This window comes from Strongylocentrotus purpuratus, unplaced genomic scaffold (assembly GCF_000002235.5).
Source record: "Strongylocentrotus purpuratus isolate Spur 01 unplaced genomic scaffold, Spur_5.0 spur5_scaffold_15, whole genome shotgun sequence".
Classification (NCBI taxonomy): domain Eukaryota; kingdom Metazoa; phylum Echinodermata; class Echinoidea; order Camarodonta; family Strongylocentrotidae; genus Strongylocentrotus; species Strongylocentrotus purpuratus.
Genome location: NW_022145600.1, coordinates 27526641 through 27549052, shown reverse-complemented (window position 1 = coordinate 27549052; position 22412 = coordinate 27526641). Strand labels below are relative to the sequence as shown.

General features: G+C 37.8%; 1 protein-coding gene across 1 annotated transcript; it reads left to right on the top strand.

Moving 5' to 3' along the window:
• The first annotated feature begins 1708 nt into the window (after positions 1-1708).
• On the top strand, positions 1709-3038 carry LOC575907 (nociceptin receptor-like). The gene has a single exon (XM_776270.3). It carries the CDS (start codon positions 1766-1768, stop codon positions 2846-2848), a length of 1083 nt encoding a protein of 360 aa, XP_781363.2. The 5' UTR covers positions 1709-1765; the 3' UTR covers positions 2849-3038.
• Positions 3039-22412: the final 19374 nt, after the last annotated feature.

Sequence of the window (22412 nt, the reverse complement as noted above, 5' to 3'; positions counted from 1 at the left end):
GGGATATTTATATTTTTCGACCCACATAATTTACTGTTATCTAAATACCAACCGATAGTGATATCAAGTCACATAATTATATCACCTAGCTATGTCTGACTGGAATGATATAGTATTCCTTCCATATCGGACATGAGAAAACATGGTTCGTGCTGTTTGCGGTCATATTTCAGAAAAACGGCTGAATTTCAAATGACCTCACTGAAAGTTTATTTAGCCTTTAACGAATATATAGGACATCTTAAAACGACATGTAAAAGTAAAACCTATATGCAGGATTGCAAAAAACGAGATTGTGTTCTTATATTATCTCTTTCATAAAAATACACAATGATTCAAGAGAAAACCCTAAAGCGTTCGTTGATGCATTTTGTGAAACCTAGCTTGCATTTTCAACTTTTCAAAGAAATTAACTGTGCGTAGTATTCTTGAACAAAGGGGTATTGGCCAACTAAAGGTAATTCCATAAAAGTTAGAGGTATACATATATTTGGAGGTAATTTCCCTTGCAGGTACCTTGTATTCGAGGGATATTCTGTTCGATTCCATGCATATTAAATGCATATATATCCGCATCAAACATAATAGATACTCAGATATAATTTCACAGGTCACAAGTTTTGCCATAACTTTTCAGAGAATTGATAAATGAGAATCAAGTTCTTGTTGGTTGCCCAATATGAACGAATTTTATTGAAATGTTGGCTAAATTCGTCGCCCTCATCACAAAGTGACCGCCCAGAGCATCACGCGTAAAACTAAACTTCCGAGAAATTCGCTCTTACAAAAGCAGTTATGTTTAGCCCAGAACTATGTTTCCATGAAAATTGATTTTTTTTTTTTTGTAGTTTCATATGCTGCATACTGCATTCTTAAAAAGTGTTTTTTTTTTTTTTTTTTTTTTTTTGGGGGGGGGGGGGGGGGGGGTGGGGGTTTGTCAATGAACACAGCGTCACTTTTCACGAAGTGACTGTCCTTCATGTTCTTATGGTCGCGCATGTACTAAAAATATCCACACGCACAAAAATAACACTGTCATTATAACAATTAATTTGAATAAATAGAAATAAATGGGTAATTTGTACTCTCATTCCTTCATTCATTCATTGGAGCCTTTGCCTATTTTGTCCAAACACGTTTATATCTCTTCGTATATCTTTCAATGTGTATTGATTTTTTTATTATGTATTAAGTACTGAATAACTAAATGAAATGAAAAGAAATATTAAAAACAAATTGCTTTCCTTGACCTACAAATTAAAGCTGTCTTTTTATTATGAAGCTTGAAATGAACAATATAAAGTATGGCTATAACAAACATAGAATACTATGTTTAGAACAAATCAATAGGACACATTATAGTATTCTAATAATAGAATGAAACCCCACCTGTGTCTACCCGTTTGTGAAGCCGGATATATTCTCAAATTCGCACACTTCGCAATTTGTCGAGCCAATTCGGAGGAAAGATCGTATGCGGGTAGTTTGTTGATGGATGGCTGGCGCCGCGGTAAAGGAAGATATTTTTTGTGTAGGATCGTCTATATATATCTCAAGGGTTCTCAAACATTGTCCTTGGCGGTCCAGATGGGATTTTCATGAAAGATAAAAAGTCCGAAACAATGGGAAAATTTATTTTATTTAACCAATAATTTCCGTAGATAATGCTTTCATAATGTCTTCCCGTTTTTCATTGCAGTCTCTGAATCTTTAAGATGTGTGATATAACGCTTGGATAGTGACATCGACCAGCATCTCATAAATAATGGAGCTTCATACAGAAATGTCCTCGAGATTTGAGAATTGTACCAACTGTACCGATAGTGAGACCGATGTCTATGATCTCTACCCTCACTCGATCGTCATCGCAGCCATCTACCTCTTCACATCTATATTCGGTATCCTTGGAAACAGTCTCGTCGTCGTCGGCGTGATCGTCACTCCCAAACTGCAAACCCCGACCAATGTGTTGGTAGTCAACCTGGCCATCGCTGACCTCCTGACCTGCATGGTTCTTCCGTTCCAGATGTATGGTATCCTTAAAGATGGAGATACATTTATGCGTGCATGCAGCTTCGTAGGTGCTGTGCACTATGTGACATTTACCTGTAGCGCTGTCACTCTGGTTCTGATAGCCATAAACCGATGTCACGTCATCACCAAAAACATACACACACCAGTCAGTCTTAACACGCACAAGAAACAGCAGCTCTTCTTAGCTATTCTCTCTTGGATTCTAGCGTGTTTATACAACTACATCCCAATTTACGTTTTTAAATTAACCGAATACGCTTATTATCCTCCCTATAAACAATGCTTCACGAGTCTTACAGAAACGAGTGACTTTTATCATTACTTCCTGGCTGTACTAATCGGGAGTCATATCCTCATCATGCTCGGCTGTTACATCAGGATTTTGGTGCATGTCCGACAGCAACGAAAGCTCCTCCTTTACTTCGGGAGCAGTCGAAGCCAAGTTGAACAACAGCAGCACATCGAGCGACTCAGTCAACGAGAGGTCAGTGTCACCAAGAACCTCTTCAGCGTTGTCATCGCTTTCATCTGCTGTACCGTCCCGACGGCTGTGACCTTTGCGATACCTGGGGTACGACTAGCGGGGATATACACCACCGCCATCCTCTTCTTCAACAACTGCATCAATCCTGTCTTCTACGCCTTCAGACACCCCGTCTTCAAGAAGTTCTTCAAGAGGCTCTTTGTGCGCACACTTCAGATCGTTAGTTGCCCGAGGAAGATTGTACCCACGGAAGAGGCCAAAGGAAATGATACGCTTAGTAAAACCAGTGAGAGTGTAATTAATGGAGATACCGTCCAAGAGGCAACTTAAAAGTCATTCGTAGCACCGCGCGTCTTTTGTTTCCCCTACCGTAATTGATGACTGGAGAGGGTTTCATTTCTTGTTAATCCTGAATATATTTCCCTCGGTAAATTCTTTCGAGACGGTATCTCCATCCATTACACTCTCCCTGGTAAAACACCAGATAGGAACGTCATTATGGCGTGTTTATATTTTTAACGTCACCCAGATTTTTGCTTTTGAAGGTTAAATTATATTTCGTATTATTATTCCGTATTACTACTACTGCTGCATCATTTTGTAATTTTACATGTTTTAGAATAGACTATCGCAAAGAATTTCAGTACCCTATTGTTTATATATCCAATAGAAATCATATTCAGATCACGTTAATCATCATTGTAATGTTCTCACAGTTAAATGTCATGGACGAGACTATTGAAACAACCTTGTGTTGTTTTTTCGCAAATCCTTATGATCGTATTTCTTTAATCATTCTCAAAATATCAATAAGACTGGGCTCACGACTCTTGATTTCTTCTTTCGAACGTATTGTATTTAAATTATTATTGCTTGTTTTTCGCTGTATATATACATGGATCTGCCCCAGAGTACAATATTAATTTGTTGATGTCTTATAATCCTCCCAGACGCTTAAGATCATCCGATTCTCAATTGCTTGTTGTTCCGAAAAATAAGAAATCATGGGGGGGGGGGGGGGGATCGGTCATTTGCACGCGCTGGACCTCACCTATACCAATTGCAATAACATATTCGTTACTAGTATTTCAAGTGTAGATTGCTTTAAATATGCCCTCAAAACTTATTTGTTCAAAGCGGCTTTCCAGTGGATTAAGCTTTACTTTCACATTGTCGTTGTTCATTTGTGTGTGTATTGTTGTGTGTATTTTTGTGTATTTTTTCATATTCATGCGCCTCGAACACATTAGTCATGTGGAGTTGGCGTATTACAAATACTCTATAATTATTATTATTAGAGCAAAACAATTGTCAGATGCGGAGACGCCCTTATTCTGGTTGGCGGTAATAAATTTGAAGTTAATTGCAAATCAAGTCACGTTCTTCACTTAGTGCACTACTAAGAATTTTATAGTGTGTTTATTAACCCGACAAATAGATTGTTTTTAGAATAAGTTATCACTGAGTCACCAAAAGAATTAGCTTGGCACACCACCAAAAGAACTCGAGACCAACCGATTCACAGCCATTTGGTGTAATGTATGTGTTTTGTTTGGTCTGTAGTGAGGCTCGTAGGTGTGGCTTGTGTATTAATTGGCCCAGAAAAGATCATGGAACACTTCTTTTTGTTAAGGACAAAAATACAGCCCAAATTAAAACAGACGACCAAAGGAATTCGCATTATAAATACTTGCAAGTATTTCAAATGCTCTTTGTGGTCATACGGTTGTATGCGTATAGGCTATACTGTGAATCAGTCTGTATCAAAAGTGTGTCGCGTCACTTTACACAGTGTGGAAACACTGAACATAGAAATATGTTCATATGAATTAGTTTACACTATAATATGATTCATTAATCATAATTTTGTATGATCAAATTAGATGAGGGTGATACATCATGATTGTTTATATAGCATGATTCTTTCACACATTGTAGCCACATATAACACCGCTTTTCACAGTGTGGAGATAATGTAAACAGAGTAAACATAGAGTTTACACGTTGATAGGGTATAGATGAGTGTAAACTATGATGCTCTGTTTAGCAGTGTTTCACATGGTGAAAACAGAATAAGTATAGAATGTCCACACATACTCGTAGCTTAATTCCGTCATGACTATAAGACGAGGTCTTCAAATTCTCTCATTGCTATTGTATACTCAACAATGTTATAGTGGTGAATAACACAAACTATGCAAATGTGGGAAGCGGTATGAAACACCGTGAAACACGATGTAAAACACTGCTGGACACACTGTGTTACTGTGTTACACTGTGGTATACTTTTGCCTAATAGAGAACCCTGCCGGAAAGAACACACTCATTCACACTCATTCACAGTGTGAATCACAGTGAGAAATCATAGTTCACACTGTGAACACTGTGTGAAACACAGTGTGATTCGCACTGTGAATGAGTGTGAATGGGTGTGTTCTTTCCTTTTCCGGTTATCCACACTGTGAACCACAGTTTGAAACGAATCGACCACAATGTGAAAACGCCCCAATTTAACATTGTGGAGCACACTGTGATTAACAGTGTGATTCACTCTGTGAATGAATGTGAATGAGTGTGTTCTTTCCAGCAGGGAAACCATTATCATATTGAAGTTTATCCGTGTGACACAATAGCAACTTGGAACCATGTCATAAAAACATTGGAATTTACCTACATACTAATTGCTTTCGATGCTAATTGTTCAGGCACGCAGTATAATGTCACGCAGCGTGACACTCTTTGGTTAAGCAGACAACCACGGTATTACGTATACATTATGAGCAATCAAATAATTTGGAGCCCTGTTGTATTATGTAAACAAATAATATTTTCATATTGCTTCCACACTGCAAAGCGGTATATATATAACAAGCTATGTTTACACTGTGTCCTACGTATACCTTACACATAAATCGTTTTTGTTTTATGTGTTTTCACAGGTAAAAAAACACATACTATACAGAGTATATATCAACGCTTAAAAGGTGAACTTTGGTGTTATAAGGAATAATGAAAATGTATATTACCCGCTGAGAGCAAGTATCCATATAAGGTTGGTCTCAATAAAACTGAGAATTGCCATTTTGTTAAATTTTATGAAGTGTCAGAGATGATACTCTGCATAGAAAATATGCACAATTAATTGCGATTGCAGTTGAATCTGTTTGAAGACTATAAATCATTATTAGTCGTTTGCGCTAGTCCGTTACAACTGATATTTCAAACCTATAAAACAATTACAAAAGGTTGAACAGGTGAAAGAAGGTTATTAAATTGCGGCGTTTTGGCTGAAAATATTCATAATTAATTTACATGGTCTATATACTTTGACATCGTATCAATCAACATAAATCGAGACCAGCATGAAGCATTGTGTCAAAATGAAAAATTGCGCCACCACAGCTTATAGAATACCCCGGTCACACCAGGAGACCGATGCTAGACCGATACTAGACTGACACCAGGGGGTCGTTTCACAAAGATTCTAAGTCGAACTTAACTCTAAATTGGACTTAACAATTTTGGAGAGCCATTTGTAACCTTAAAATAAAATATATTAAAAAAACAAAACTTTAAGTATTTTGGACTTTTCATAAAGTCCACATCAAGAACATGAAATCTCCTTGAAAATAGAAAATATGAACGATTTGAATCAACATTAATGTTGATGCCTTTTAAAATAACTTATACAAAATATTTTCAAAGATGCTAATGGCTTTCCATGATTGTTAAGTCCAACTTAGAGATTTAAGTTAAACTTAGGATCTTTGTGAAACACCCCCAGGCTACTGAACAAAAAGTACATTAAGCTTATCAAATAATATTCTGGGTTTTGATAGCGCTTGATAGTATCACAATCGCAGACGATGTGTTTAAGCGCTTGGAGATAATTATATCATTACCCCGGTCATCGGATTCAGGCTTGCCTGCACGCAATGTATGCGCATTCTTCACTCCCTGGGGAGCATTTCAGCCGGTCACCATGTTACAGACACTCACGATGACTTTCGCATTCTACCGGGTAACCATGTAACACTTAATTAGGTAGAATGTGGCAATTGTGGATGAATGTCTTGCCAAGGGCGTGAATGTCGGGCTGGATTTCGAACCCTCAACCCTTAGACTGAGAGTCGAGGGAAGAAACCACTGTATCATGACACTCCGCCTACGTTAATCAAGAATCGGTCGGTATCAAGAGTCGGTTGTGCGTCGGCCTGGTGGTGGTTTGACTGATGTATTCAGTCAAAGAGCCATCCGCGTCCAAATTCTTCTAAACTGTTCTATTCGGGGTAATGTAACCTTTCAGTCGGTGTGGAGTCGATCTCGCTGGTGTAACTGGGGTTTTATACGTTTGTCATTAGTGGAACAAATTATATTTTGACTGCGTGAACTGAAACGCATTTACGTCATTCAAGTGGCATTACCGCCATTGAAAGTGGGTTTAATGGCTATCGATCATCTCGCATTAATATCGCGATGATTGCAGCCCACCGCACACAATGACTACGATCCGATTTCGGAATAATTTTCAGACCGCATTTTATATGAACATTGAATTATGTAAAATCTTAATGACCAGGGTTGTCAAGCAGTGGCGTACCTGGGGTACTCCGTCAGGGGGGGGGGGGGGCAAGCGACCGAAACAAACAAAAAAAGGCGATGCTAATTTTCACTTCTGGCGAGCGAGCGAGCAAAAAAAAATCTTTAAGTAACGTTTGGTATATAAACTAGTATTGTTGCAAGTAGGGGGTGGGAACATTCACTTGTTAGCGACGTTAATTTCATTTTTTTGCAAACGAGTGTAGCGAGCAAGAAAAAAAATCACTTCTTTTTTAAGAATTGCCACTTAAACTTGGTTCAATTGTCCCATGCAGGGCGCGGGAACAATATTGTGTTTAGGGTGATTTTATACCCATTTTAGCTAGCGAGCGAAAATACATCTTTCTCTCAATGAATTGCTATATAAAATTTGTTTCATTGTTGCAGGTAGGGGGCGGGCACAATCGTGTTTAAGGCAATGTCAATTCCATTTTGGCGGGCAGGCAACCCCCTACATTTCTCTTTTTAATGATATTGTAGCAGGTTAGTGGTGGGCACATAATTCCACAAGCTAGCGAGCGTAGCGAGCGAAAAAAAATCGCTTCTCTTTTATAGGGAAAATATGGTACATAAAACTTGGGTTCATTGTTCCATGTCAGGGACGTGATTATTAAAAGCGGTGTTATTTCTATTTTGGCGAGCGAGCGTAGCGAGCGAGCAAAAAAAAAATCACTTCTCTTTTATAGGGAAAATATGGTATATAAACTTGGGTTCATTGTTCCATGTCAGGGACGTGATTATTAAAAGCTGTGTTATTTTTCTCTCAATGAATTGCTATATAAAATTTGTTTCATTGTTGCAGGTAGGGGGCGGGCACAATCGTGTTTAAAGCAATGTCAATCCCATTTTGGCGGGCAGGCAACCCTCTACATTTCTCTTTTTAATGATATTGTAGCAGGTTAGTGGTGGGCACATAATTCCACAAGCTAGCGAGCGTAGCGAGCGAGCAAAATTTTTGTAATGATAATTGGTTCATAAATTTCAGATTTTTTTGTTGCAGGGCAGGGCTTACACAATCATGTCTAAGGTGATGTTAATTCCGTTTTGGCGAACACGAGCATACCAAAACTTCTTTGAATAACGTTTGGTACATAATTATTAACTGGTTGTTGCAGGTTGGGGCGGGCACGTTAGCGGTGTCAATTCCATTTTGGCGAGCGAGCATAGCGAGCAAGCAAAAACAACAAATAATCTTTTAATAGAAATTAATAAATAAACTTGTTTTTATTGGTGCAGGTCAGGATGGACGCAATCGCGTATAACGCGATTCAATTCCTTTTTGGCGAGAGGGCGAAAAAACTCTTCCATTTTTAATGATATTGTTGCAGGTCAAGGGTGGGCACAATTGTTTCCAAATCAATGTCTATTCATTTTATTCGCGAGCGAGTGTAGCGAGCGAGAAAAATGAATTAGTCTTTTTTAGTAACATTTGGTACATATATTGTGTGTTATTGTTGCCATGGTTGCAGGTCGGGGCCCGTCGGGGCAGGCACAATTGTATTCTAGGCAATACTAATCCTTTTCTTTTTTCAGGGGGACGAGCAAGTGAAAAAATTTAATACGAAATAGGCTAGCAAGCAGTTCGCGCCAGCGAAGAGTTTCGAATTTGTTATATCACTTATATTTTCCTATTTTAATTTTTCAGGGCCGTATGCGGAATATTTTTCTGGTGGGGGAGGGGGAAAGATGCGTTAAAAGTTTTCGAAGAATCTCAAAAGCAAAAGAAGTGAAGGGAGTTCGAGCGACCGAACTGGTCATGAGGGTACTTTTGCATTTTCAAAAGTAGAATTGAAGGATTTGGTATAGGCCTACACTACATTTTCAGGAAAAAACTGTACGTTTTCAAAATATCTGGGGTCAACTGCCCCTCCCCCCCCCCCCCCCTGGTGCGTACGGCCATGGTCTTTTTTTAAAAAATTTCCCCATTTTTATTCCTTTCCTTTTCTTTTCCCTTTTTCTTCCTTTTCTCTTCTTCTTCCTTTTTTCTTTCCTTTTTTTCCTTTTTTCTCTTTCTTTCCTTTTTTCTTCCCTTTTCTTTTTTTCTTCCCTTTTCCTTTTTTCTTTTTCTTTTCTTTCCTTTCTTTTCTCTTCTTTCCCCTTTTTCTTTTTTTCCCCTGGAGCCCGTCAGGGGGGGGCACTCTGCCCCCCCTGCCCCCCCCATAGGTACGCCAGTGTTGTCAAGTGATATATGAATCGTACAACCACATAACGGAGTAAATGTAAGTCTCCTTGTACGAGAGCCAACTCGGTTTTGAATCTTATTGGTGTCTGGGCGAGTAATCTTTGATTGTCTATGATTTTAACATTTTAATGACCGAGGTTTCCAAGTGGTATATGAATCGTAAAAGCACATGTAAGTCTCCTTATAGGAGAGCAAACTCGGCTTTGAATCTTAATGGTGTCTGAAGAGTTGTCTACGATTTGAAGTCGATGTAGCCCCCACTCCGACTAGAAGACTTACAAATGCACCAAAATTGACAATTGTTAGCATTCATGTCATAATTCAATACCTCAGTGAAGAAATTCGTCTCTGTTTTAATTTCCATATCTGACGTACATTTGCGATTTCTTAGTCATTCAGCTGGAATGTGCGATGAATTTAATGCATTTAAAAAAGTCACATTCTGCAATGCTGCATGTACTTGCACATACAAATGTCAATAATTTAATTGATTCCTTTTGTCTCGGATTGGGCTCTGTTTGATCAGTCGCTTGCAGCGTGAAAAAATAATCTATATGCATGTCATGTATACCGTTCGAATATATCATATAATTAGGTTAAAAGTCGATGCTCTCGGTCAGCAGATTATGTGTTATGATGAATTATGATTATATGCAAAAAGTGCAGATTTAATTAAAATGATGTGTTGAATTTAAAGCCAAAAGGGCGTTAAACGCGTATAAACCCACGATTTAACAAAGGGTTAACGCCAGCATTTTGTAAGGAGTGATGATTTATCATTATGAACAAAATGTTAGGCAAAATTCTGACAAATCGAACAATGAGTATGAGGACCAGAATAAGAGTACTGAATTGTTACATCTACCCAGTACTTATGTATGGTAGTGAAACATGGACTTTAGCCTCTGATACTAAAAAGCGCTTGGAAAGTTGCGAAATGTGGTTTTTAAGAAGAATGATGAAAATCCCCTGGACTGACAATGTTAGTAATGAGGAAGTTCTTACACGAGCTGGTGTGCAAAGGAAAATGATACGTGAGACGCAGTTGAAGTTCATGGGTCACATAACACGTAAAGAGGGCTTAGAGAATCTTGCTTTGACAGGGAAAATTGTTGGTAGAAAGAGTAGGGGAAGAAGGAGGATACTTTGGATGGACAGTCTGCAGAAATATTGTTGGAAGAGAGAGGAGTGAAAGAACTGGGAGTGGTACTAATACAGAAGGCTAGGAGCCGAGGGTTGTGGAACAGCATGATCGCCGAAGTCAAACGATATGGCACTTAGAGAGAGAGAGAGAGAACAAAATGTCGATTTTTAAATAAAGAATGTAACAAATATATCCTTAGTTTGAAACTGTGGATCCTCCATTTTTAGTGCACTGCTATCATACATGTATATGCGATATAATCTATACGAAGCGATGATTTTTTTTTTTTTTTTTTTTTAAATATTTTTTACTATAATCAATGCACCACGTTGCCCGGGGAAGATTTTTTTTTTTTGGTGGGGGGGGGGGGGGGTAGGGGTCTAGAGCACTGCTACTATTCAACAACACACATTAAAAAGCATTAACACAAGTCATTTGCAAGGATCACACACTGTCGGAGACTTTTGCTAAATTTGAGCACCTTGCTTCCAAACTCGATCCAATGCATTTGCAACCTGGAATAATCAATTTACCATCACCCAGATAGTAGCAAAGGTGATTTTGGTCTTCGGCCAAACATATTATTTTAATACATGTATTACCTATACAGTTCAAGGACACTGTAGAAAAAAGTAGCACCGTAGAAGGCGAATTCAAAAGGTCCGCACAAAAAACATCAAATATTCACTCAGATGACGGCGGGAGTTTGCAAGTTGCGACACAGCATTACTATCTTCATGAGTTGGTCAAAGCATTATACATAAGGCCAGCTGAAAGGGGAGCGGCGGCCATTTATCATAGGGTAGAAAAATAGTTGTCCTCAAGGGTCCAAACATATCAGTTATGCCAAGTTGTTACTTAAATGATTACTACAAGCTACTAAACGCCACAAATTAAAAGCACGAGGTGTGTGTCAGAATTTGTATGTATTTTCAAGCGAATGTGCATATCATCAGTTTATTGTAATCAATTACCGAATGAATTAGCTTGAATCGGAGCCCCGTTGCATACAATTACCAGTGATGAAAACTTTGCACTTAATGGTACAATTTTCATTAGAATCTTGATTTGATTGGCTTTTGAGCGATGCTGCCATGGTAGTTCATCAGTATCTGTTATGCAACGGGGGCCCAGATAGAAAATGGGGATAGATTTAGAAGATGATTTATGATAATGGATGGAGGGAGTAGAGAGAGAGAGAGAGAGAGAAGGATGGTGGGCAGAAGAACTTATAGTTTCGTTTATTACTAAAACTTCTGTAAAAATATAAAATATAACTTCCATTTTACGAAAGGCGGTTGATATTAAGTAGAGACGGATTTTTTTTTAAATAGACTGAAGAAACTTCAACTTTACCCCACAAATGAGGAGAACCTTAACCTGTGCAATGTACTCATGAAAATATGTGATTGCCATTATACTTTGTGCTCCTTTTCATTGTATTTCCATAGAATTGCTTCATGGGTTATTCATAAGTACAGGGTAGTACTGCTGTAAATAGCGCAATAACCGTGAGTGTGACGTCATTCCTCCGGTCGCTGTCCACGTTGACCATTTATCGACAAAACACTAATCACTTCACACAATTGATCAAATAAAAACAACATACCAATGATAGTTTTCAAAGGTTATAGGACGATACAGTTTATGAAATTAATTCAATTTGAATCTACTTTTTAAATCCTGAAAATGGAAAGAAAGGTAGATAATTCATACAGAATTGTGTTTATAATGAGATCATGAGCCCCGTCTTAACAAGAGGTTGGTTTGATCCTAAAACAATTGCAAATTAATTGACTCACGATTGATTTAAGGATTTTCCGTTTAATTCGGATCAATTGCAACTCTTATATGAATTACTGTTACATGCCTCCCCGCTTGTTAGCTTGTAAGGTATATTCCATAGTCGACATAAAAATAACTGTTTAGCTCAGCGAATTTTTCATCACCACCATCATGATAACCATCATCATCACCACCATCATCATCACCACCATCATTATCACCACCATCATCACCACCATCATCATCACCACCACCATCATCATCATCATCATCATCATCACCATCATCATCACCACCATCATTATCATCATCATCACCACCATCATCATCACCATCATCATCACCACCACCATCACCATCGGTATCACCATCATCATCATCATCATCATCATCATCATCACCACCATCTCATCACCACCACCATGATCATCACCATCATCACCACAACCCCCACTATCACCATCATCATCATCATCATCACCGTCACGACCAATATCATCATTATCATCATTACAATATACATAACATAAAATCATTGCAGATATGCACTGACAAAGCAACCAGCAATCAATCCTGAGTACTAACGTATAGGTGATCAATAAAATAAAACGATTCACAATTCACTATTAAACTTTCTTTTCATTTATTGCTGTTCGAAAATACTTCTATCTTTTATATATTATATTTCTACGCATCATCACATCGATTGAAAAAATGGAAAGAACAACAGTCAAGCTCTTCTAAGCCATCGAGGTAATTGAGATAAGGGGCACTTTTGATAATTAAATATGTTTTTCAGTAAACAAGATTATTGTGCAATCCCATTCTTTCACATGAAATAAATCATAAATCATTGCTCATTTTTCTTTATAAATATCTTGAAAATAGTTGAAATATACACTCTCGATATTTTTTCGTTCAACATAAAAATTATTGCAAGGTGGTGATCACTTTTCTATAACAAAACAGACGTGAAAGATAAATCATAAAGTGTTAATATTAACTACGCTGCACATGATCTTAGACAGTTGTCTATTTGAATTTGAATTTTAAAAAGGTGCACTATAATCTATATTAGATTCCTTGTCTTCTCCATTCGTTAGTAAATCAAAAATTATCACAAAAGTGACATAACTTTATTATATTACATTTACCACTGTCAACTCAACATAGTTGTTATCATAGTTATTGTTCTCATGTCAATAAAATGTTACAAAGAGAGTGGGTTTTCAGTTTTCACCATAATTTGGAGAGAGGAGATGAAATGAGTAAAATACAAATCAACATAATTTAATGAGAAAATTGCCAATTTATCTTCGTAATTATGAAGTACAATGAAAACATCATTGAATAATCAATCAAAAATGTGATGTTTATTTAAAGTCATTCTAAACCTAATTTCCAATAAACCTCGTTTTATGTAATAAATGAGAATATATAAAACAAATCTTTAAAGTTGTTTTCATGGTTTCAACTTAAAGGCATCGTTTAACAATGTTAAATCTGAGATGTCTGTCCCTACGTGTTATCAGTGTCTGTGATAATGGTGCAATATTGAAGCCCTACAAAAATTGCGCCTCAAAATGATCAAAAAGTGCCTCAAAAAAGTAAAAACCTTTGACTGACCGGTTTTACCATACTCGTTTTCCCCCAATAAACTGTAGTGTTATGAAAACCGTTTGGCAAACGCAAAATTTGATTTCGATATCCAATCATAAATATCTTGATAATCAGACAGGCGATCGGCCTGTAAAAGTCATGGGGTTCCTGACTGACCTAAAGGTTTATACTATGATCGCAGCATGAGCTAAATCCAGGATTGTGTTTCAGAATCTGAGGCAATGTTACCAAATCACTCTAACCAATGCACGTACACCGACACTGACCTGCATATTTGCGTGCCCTCACAAATAAATGTATCGTTACTACAAACACGAAAGAATAAACTTGTTTAACGGATTAAAAAACCTAAATACCATAATTACAGTAAATGAGGAAATGGAAGAAATTAACCGCACAATAAGTACACTAAAAAGTAATATACTTTCCATACACTTGCTATTAAGAAAATAAATACTTTACAATACATCTTGCGAGTTGTTAAAAAGGATTGAAAGTATATCATTTTTCTGATCATAAACACGTCCATCTTCTTTATCGGCAAGTGGTAAATAAGAGGTTTGTTTCAAAAGAAAATAAAATTTTGCTCCTAAACTGTAATTACACCTTACGTCAAGGTGTTCAATAAAATCATAAGATAGGATTGTGGTAACATGGATTTTCGAAATCAATTTTGCAAATAAAAAAAAATTAAAAAAAGTATATCATCAGAGTGAAAAGCGATACAAAGTGCAACCGTTTCACGATTATAACGATGAAGGAAAACCACAAAACTTAAATATTTAAATAAAATATATTGGAGATCGTGTTTCACAATTTTAAATGTAATATATAGTCTACATTGCTTTCTTGAACTATGACAAAAGGAAGAAAATAAGGGGTTGGATTTCAAGAGATGTCATATTAAAATACATGTGTTTTCAATGTTGAAACATCACTAGATAATAAACGATGTAAAACTGCTTTACATCGTATACATGCTTCCTGTATAGAAGAGAGCTTAATATTGAGAAATTAGTTCAACTATTTGCACGAAAAGCTTCCCCTCCGCTATTCTGATTCGATATGACTACAAGTCGAGATTCAAAATCAACGTCCGAGAGTCAATTCAGTTATAAACGTCTCCTCAAAATCATCGCTCATCGTGTCCGAAACTTAATTCATCTTGATCCTCAATTCAGAGATCTTAAGGTAGGAATACTCTGTCACAACAGGAAACCTTGGGAGTCGTTCAGGTCTTTCCTATAAGTTGGCTTCGCGAGGACGATCGTTTTATTTCTCGACTTTTCGCCGTTGACAAGGGCTCGCGATGCTCTGCTTCAGTCTTTCCCTGCCCACTCGATCGTCGGACGTGTATCTCTTTAGCACCTCTGTTCTTGTTTTCATCGTCCGTCGGAGACCGAGGTTGATCCCGTTCTTCCATAATCCACCTCAGGATTCGAAGCCCACGATCCTGCGGGGACTCTTCCCCTGTCGTGCTCAACGCCCGCTCCGTGATCGGAGCCAGGAAGCTCCCCTCGTCGGGGACATCGTCACCGGCATCGCTGAAAACGGGGAACGAATCCGATAAACCATCGATGACCTCAATCACCCCTTCAGCCTCCTCGTCGTCGCCAGTCGGGATGCCACCGATGATGGGTTGGTCTATCATCTCGCTACACTGTTGATCGTCATTGTAAATGAAGTTGAAAGTCTTGTGCGTAGGTCGAATGTTTTCTGGTTCTTGACGGGGTAGATTTATCAAAGGCGGGGCAGACTTACAAAAATTGTCTCTTTCCCGTGGTACGTTCGTATTATTCTGACTGGTTGTCAACAAGTTTGCAGCCGGCTGTAGCCCCGTGATCGACTGCCTCCGAACCGCTACGACAGAATTCTTGCTCGTATTAACATCCAACATGATAGGTGTCTGTCGTCGGCGGGAGACGGCGTTCGATCGCGTCGCCATCCCGTTCGCTAAATCAATGTCCACTTCTTCCCTGATCTCCGTGCTTAATGTCGATCTCCTGCGGGTAGCTGCACGAGTGCTCACCGGTAACGACCCGCGGCGCTGCTGACGTAGGTTCGATTTAGGGTCCTGTCGAAAGTGGCGATTAAAAGTAGCCTCTGTATTATCAAAACTGGCATAACGTTTAATATCTCCGGCAGATTGTGATGGTATTTGTCCATCGGCAGTAATAATGCCGTTATTGTTGATTTCATTACCCGTCACAGCAGCTGGTTCGACACCGTCATCGCTCATCACCTTGTAGCCGCCATTGTTCTCATCTTCCGACATCGATAAATGCCGATAATTCTGATATTTCTGGCTCAAGACATTCGTTCCACAGACGATCGAAACACGCCTTGACGTTCGCGCGCTTCCACCTTCATCCGTTGCCATAGCGATGGGAGGCAGGGAGCGTGTAGAAGGTGAGGAGGAAATGGCGCTTTTCCGCCGAGTGAGAAATGAAGGGCTTAGCGCAATCACGGACAGATCAAAGCTCGTCTTTTCAAGTCGTATTTCCGAGATTGATGAGGACCGAATTAATGAAACAGCCATCGCGAATCGATCTTGTCAATAGCTCCCGTCATTCTGCAGTATTGATCCGCTTGCTTTCAATGGCTTAATCGAGTAATACAGCGTGGTAAACATCATTGGTAACACCTTTGCTAGTAATTGTGTATGGATAACATGCCGAAAACAACAATTTTGTGTTTTAACATACTTTTGACTCTCCGGTCCCCTTTGATCCTTTTAAATAGATCAATACATCCAATTGAGGTATGGTGGAATAGTGTTGTTCCAATTAGCAATGAGAACTTTACCAGTCAGTTAAATCTTGCTGCCTCAAAAAAATTATAATATCCAAAGTTTCTCCATCTTCTTCCATAATCCCTGCCAAGGTGAGTCAATACCAGGTTGAAAAACAGCAGGGATGAAATTCACTCGCTAGCATATAGGCTAGGTCTCTAATTGGTAAAACAAACGAAAACCTCCATTCATTTTTATACGCAATATAGTGCTGTCACTGATAAACCTCCCACAATCAAGTATCGCGAATACAAGTCGAGAAGTGGTTCAAAAGAGAAAACAAATAATCACCTGCGATTACAAAACAGACGACTTTTCAACACCGAACAGAATATATAAAATCGTCACAATAGTTTTTCGAATATCAATTTCTGTTATTAGAAATGTCTGTTTATCCAATTGAGCTCATAAACGTTAACTTGCCTGACTGTAATCTGGAAGAATACTAGAATGATCATTAAGACTCTAATTCGCCGGTGGTTGCTAAGAAAGCGCGTCCTTCTCGATCTATTGAACTTTGGTTATCCGTTATTTTGTTTATTCAATAATCCCCAAGATAAGTCTGAAACAAATCAGGAAGAGCAAATAAAAAAGAATCCGTGACTCTCCGGCGATTACGCGGAAAATGTAAATACAGATATAAATAAATGAACCAAGAATTATTCCCTTTTATCAGTATGTTAATAAACTTTTGGACAGAGTGGTCAGTTGCACTCCAAAACAAAATTGCGTATAAAACGATAACGATGATGATGATGATGATAAGAAATTGTGATTGCTATATTATCGGTGCAATATCGATCGCCAATCCACGCACATTATATTTTCCGATCGTCTGCGTTGAGACTGGGGAATATTTCTCCAAAATGTCAACTGCCACCTATTTTTTTTCCCACGTTGCATTTGATGTCAGCTCCAATCGATACAGAATCAATTTCAAACTCATTTGTTCAACGAGGTTCAAATTTCATCATAAATAATGTCGATTGCTCAAAGCGAGTCGTTGTTAATGCGTCTCTAAAAAAGATCCAATATCCGATAGAAAGAGATGTCATTCTTTTGTCTTTTTTGTTGTTGTAATTTTTGTAATTTTTTCATCTGTGAAATGTGACCGTTATTTTCTTTTGTGAATCCATCTGTAGCTTTGACCGCATATACCAGATCTAGGTGGAATATTTGACTATCACTGTTGTTTAATGTTCAACTCTTGAGCGTCCATGTAGTAGGGTTATTCCGTAAATAACATTGCACAACTCAGGCTGTCAAATTCCTCACGCTTCTGCGTTGTCTTCCTAATGATCTCATTACACACTACCCATGATCAGCTCGAATGATGAAGCCAGTTTTTAATTTCTTGTCTATGTCCTTCGTGAATTATACATGAATAGTCCATCCTCTAACCTTTAAAGATGATGTTCTAATTCCAAGCTTTCCATCAAAACCGCCAAGACGTCGTCTTCCAAAGCACGACAAGATATTAATTGGATAACTGTTGAATATTGAACTCCGGGGATTGCTTAACGAGAATTAAGCCTCGATCGTCTTCGCTTACTCCGTAGTCGTCTTTATCTTCGATGAGACAATTTTTTTAACCAAATCAAAATCTTTCAAGGTTTCAGTCATCCGATCTCCAAGATCTTAGTTACCAAACAGACTTTCCCGCATCCACGAGTGGTAGAGAAACCTGCACTGATGGAGACTCTACATTAAATGGCGCAGACGATGTAGTTACATAACCATCAAGAACGCGCCTTTTCAGCCAACATCCAAATTCTCACACCTTCCCGGGGTATTATCTTCGCATTTGGGAGAAAGCGAACCCGTCCTTCTTTATGTTTGAATATCAAATCCTGTCCGCCTTCGATATTGGCGTGTCATTTAAAAGTATCAATACGGGAAGAAGAGTGTTGAGCAAACAATGGTCATTAAGTTAGGACGCCATGTTTATTTAGTAAGCAAGGCGAAGGGGTTCTGTAAATACTCATTCAATTATCACCAACATGGAAGAAAGTGGTAGCCTCCATAGTGCGAATTGATAAATTAGTATTGTAGAAAACAAAACAAGATATAAATAGACGATGATATATGATTCATTTCACAGATTACTTTCCTATGGTATCCTTGAATAATAATGATAATGGTTTTATTTACAGGGGTTGTCTCATCCTGCTCTCTCTCTCTCTCTCTCTCTCTCTCTCTCTCTCTCTCTCTCTCTCTCTCTGATGGCACTGCAATCATCGCCAGCGTTGCCAGGTGCCTAATTGATACACCTGTGTGGAGAAGGACAAAACAATACACCTTGTCCTTGGATAGAAACACCACGTAAGGATCGAACCATTCTTAGTATAGGTCCATGATCAAACCCAGAAACTCTCGCACAAGAGTCAAGGCTAATTACCAATATACCACAGTGCTTCAGTAAATTCTAAAATTATTGTGACGATTCTGGAACATCATAATATTATTTTGACTCCCCTCATCCCAGTTCCTCACAATCCTTTGGAAAAGTTATTTCGTTAAAGATTAATGATTGCAAATTTTGATTTCCATCTTGTCTCTGTATGTTATCATGGTCACCTAAATTAAGTGATTATTATATTCCCCTTTCACATAATGCTCACAATTTCCCTTCTTCGATCACGTTTTAAAATTCCAATTTTTCCATTCCTTTTGCCATCCTTTTGTTCATATAATTATATTTCTGATTCTGATTATTAATCCCATCGATTTCCCTTGTCTTCTCATTTTCTCATAAGCAGTTAATTTCCATGTTTTAATGTGCTTGGTCATTTTCCGCTCTCTTTCACTCAATACGCTTTTCTTTACCCTTCATTGCCTTTTCAAATCCATCTTAATACATTAATTCGAAGTGTGGAAACAACAATTACGAATAGCTGCATAAAATGGGTTTTTATCCATGGTTTTGGAAAGAAAAAAGGGGGGGGGGTCAGGTACATTTTCTGACAAACCAAGCCCCCCCCCCCCCCCGAAAACAAATATTATTAGATTTCCATATGCTTTTTAGGTCAACAAAATTAACAGGGGCACAAAACACATCGATGGGAACATTTTTTGGGGTGAATTTACTATCTTACTTCGTGGTTTTCAAAAGGGGATACCCCACTCGAAATCCACCAGTGATGCATGTACATCATTATATAGGGCATTTCATTCTTGTAATCTTGCATGAGTACTCAGATCGATATCCCCGGGCTACACGAACATAGTTATGATGACCCTAGAATAAAGTGCAACAACCGATTACAGACCAAAGGCACAGACTGATTAGATTATTCCTTTGTTTTATTGTCTCTTGCCGTTTGTTTTAACAAAATATTGATGATCTATTGGTTCTACGATGAACGTATCGGGTGATACACTAACCTTGCAAATACAAAAAGTATGGAACTTTGGCCTCTGATGTTTCATGTTATCATTTAATGTAGTATTCTCTCTGAACATTAACCCCCATCCAGTCTTGAATCAACATTCAACACATACTATGTTGACGCATTGTGGAAGCAATTATATACTTAATGTAATCGTGTTAGACTGTGTGTTGATAATAAGGGCCTATCATATACGACTCTCTACTGCTTGTCCATAATCTCTTGACTTGAAAACTCTTGACTTGGATGTAGGAAATACATGTAGTTATCCAACACTCATTGATTATGAGGGAAGTCAATGATAAACATTTAAAAAAATTAAAAAATTAAATATGTTCCCTGTTGTTTGTTTAATCAAGGATAACGGAATCACCGATTATTATTTGTTTATTACATTTTTAATAATTATTTCCTATCAGCTAATTTCATTTATATGAATTTGAGGAGACTCGTGGTTTCATGAAACGGTTACGTTTTTAGGCCACTAAACTATATCGACGTGGTGCCATATGGGTTAATAATTTTATGCGCTGTAATGAACAGCATCGCTTCGTCTACGGAAAATATCGGCATTTATTTAGGTAATTTATTGAAGTTGTTTTTTTAATATCGTTTAAAAATGGAAATTTCAAAACGAATATGGAAGAGAATATTTTTGAAACAAAGGAGAGAGAAGAATTTCGGTGACAAAACACAAATGTAAGCTACAAGTATCTCAATTCAAGCTTTAAGTAAAAACAAATTATATAACAGATCTTTATGACATATTTATAAGCCAAATTAACTTCTTCTCGGATGATATATTCTCCAGTTTACGAAAAGTTTAAACTTCATTTTGAAAGAAGAAACTCTAAACAAGGAACTATAAAGTGTTAGGAGCATGATTTAAACTTTCTATATGTGAGTCAGGCTTTGCGTATAATTATATAGGATCGAAAACTCAGAAACGAAATTGATAGCTCTAAAAATGGATTCGTCGTTCTCATCACTGGTAAATTTTGTGACCGGGATATCAAATAGCATTAACCGATTTTATTTTTGTAACATATTATAATTCAATTCCTAATTTGACTATAAACACAGGGACACACAACTTTATCTTGTCTTGTCTTGATGGAACATCATCTTTCTAAAAAAAAATTGTGGTTAAAATCAGTTGGTGAGCGACAAAAATAATCACATTTCTGTCAAAGATATGGGCTACAAAATGTCAAATGCCATTTTAAAATATAATATGTTGTACATATCATGGGATCGATATCATTGTAACTGCAGGGGCGGGACACGATCAGATACTGACCTTTATCAAAATGCGACCCCACACTACCCCCCCCCCCTGGTTTTCTGTGCATCCCTACATCTCTCACTTACCTGTGTCCTATATACCTTATAATCTGAGTTCGGGATATTGCTGCCTCTGACTCCCCCCCCCCCCCCCCAGTCTTTTGATCCTATTCTACGTATTGTATCCTTTTTGTTTGACTTTTACAGACTCTTCTATTTGCAGAAGGCTAATGGTCCAATGAATACATCTTACAGCTCATTATGATCGAAGAGAAGGTAAATTTGTTTTCAAACAAACAACAAAAACATGTACTCAAGGATGATTTGTAAATAGAAACCGATAAGGAGACTTTAGTTTGTTTTGTGTAACATCTTCTTTTGTTACCAAGGATATGTCACTTGAAAGTTAACCAGATCAAAGTCTGCCTGTCTGTGTAACAATGTGTCGTGTTTTTTTTTGTTTTTTGTTTTTTGTTATAGAGGGGGTTCGTGCTTTATTTTTTTTCTCCAATAAACAAAAAAACATATTTTTATTTCATGCAAACGGAGCCCACTTAACAAACAGTGGTGAAACAACAATTTTTTTATTTTTATTTTTTAAATACGGGTTTGCCCTAAAAGTTCAAGTAAAATTTAATTGACAACCTACATTGTTATCTTATTCTAAGGTTAATAGACGATTGTCTCATTGTTATCCTATTCATCTTGACTATGATGTGATAAATTTAAACATTCTTTTTAATAACGCTAGATGAAAATGATGACTCGTGCAAATATCGCCAAACAAATCAGGCTGATCTTGATAAATGGAGAGTCATGCAGCAATGCGAAGACGATTTTGAATTCTGTATACTGCCCCCTACTGACAAAATATGATATACACATCATAGCAGAGCTAGCATTATGAAGGAAGACTGAAGTCAGGGGCGGTAGGGAGATGTAGAAAGGGGAAAGGGTGAGAAGAAGAGGGGGAGATAGGGACTGGAGGGAGAGGGAGATGGGAGGGAGAGGGAGAGGGAGAGAAAAAGAGATAATGAGTAAGTGATTGAGAGAGAGAGAGAGAGAGAGGAGGCGAGTTGGCTCAGTCGGTAAAGCGTCTG

Excerpts from the sequence above, each read along its gene's own strand:
- LOC575907 (XM_776270.3), top strand. The coding sequence starts at position 1,766 with ATGGAGCTTCATACAGAAATGTCCTCGAGATTTGAGAATTGTACCAAC.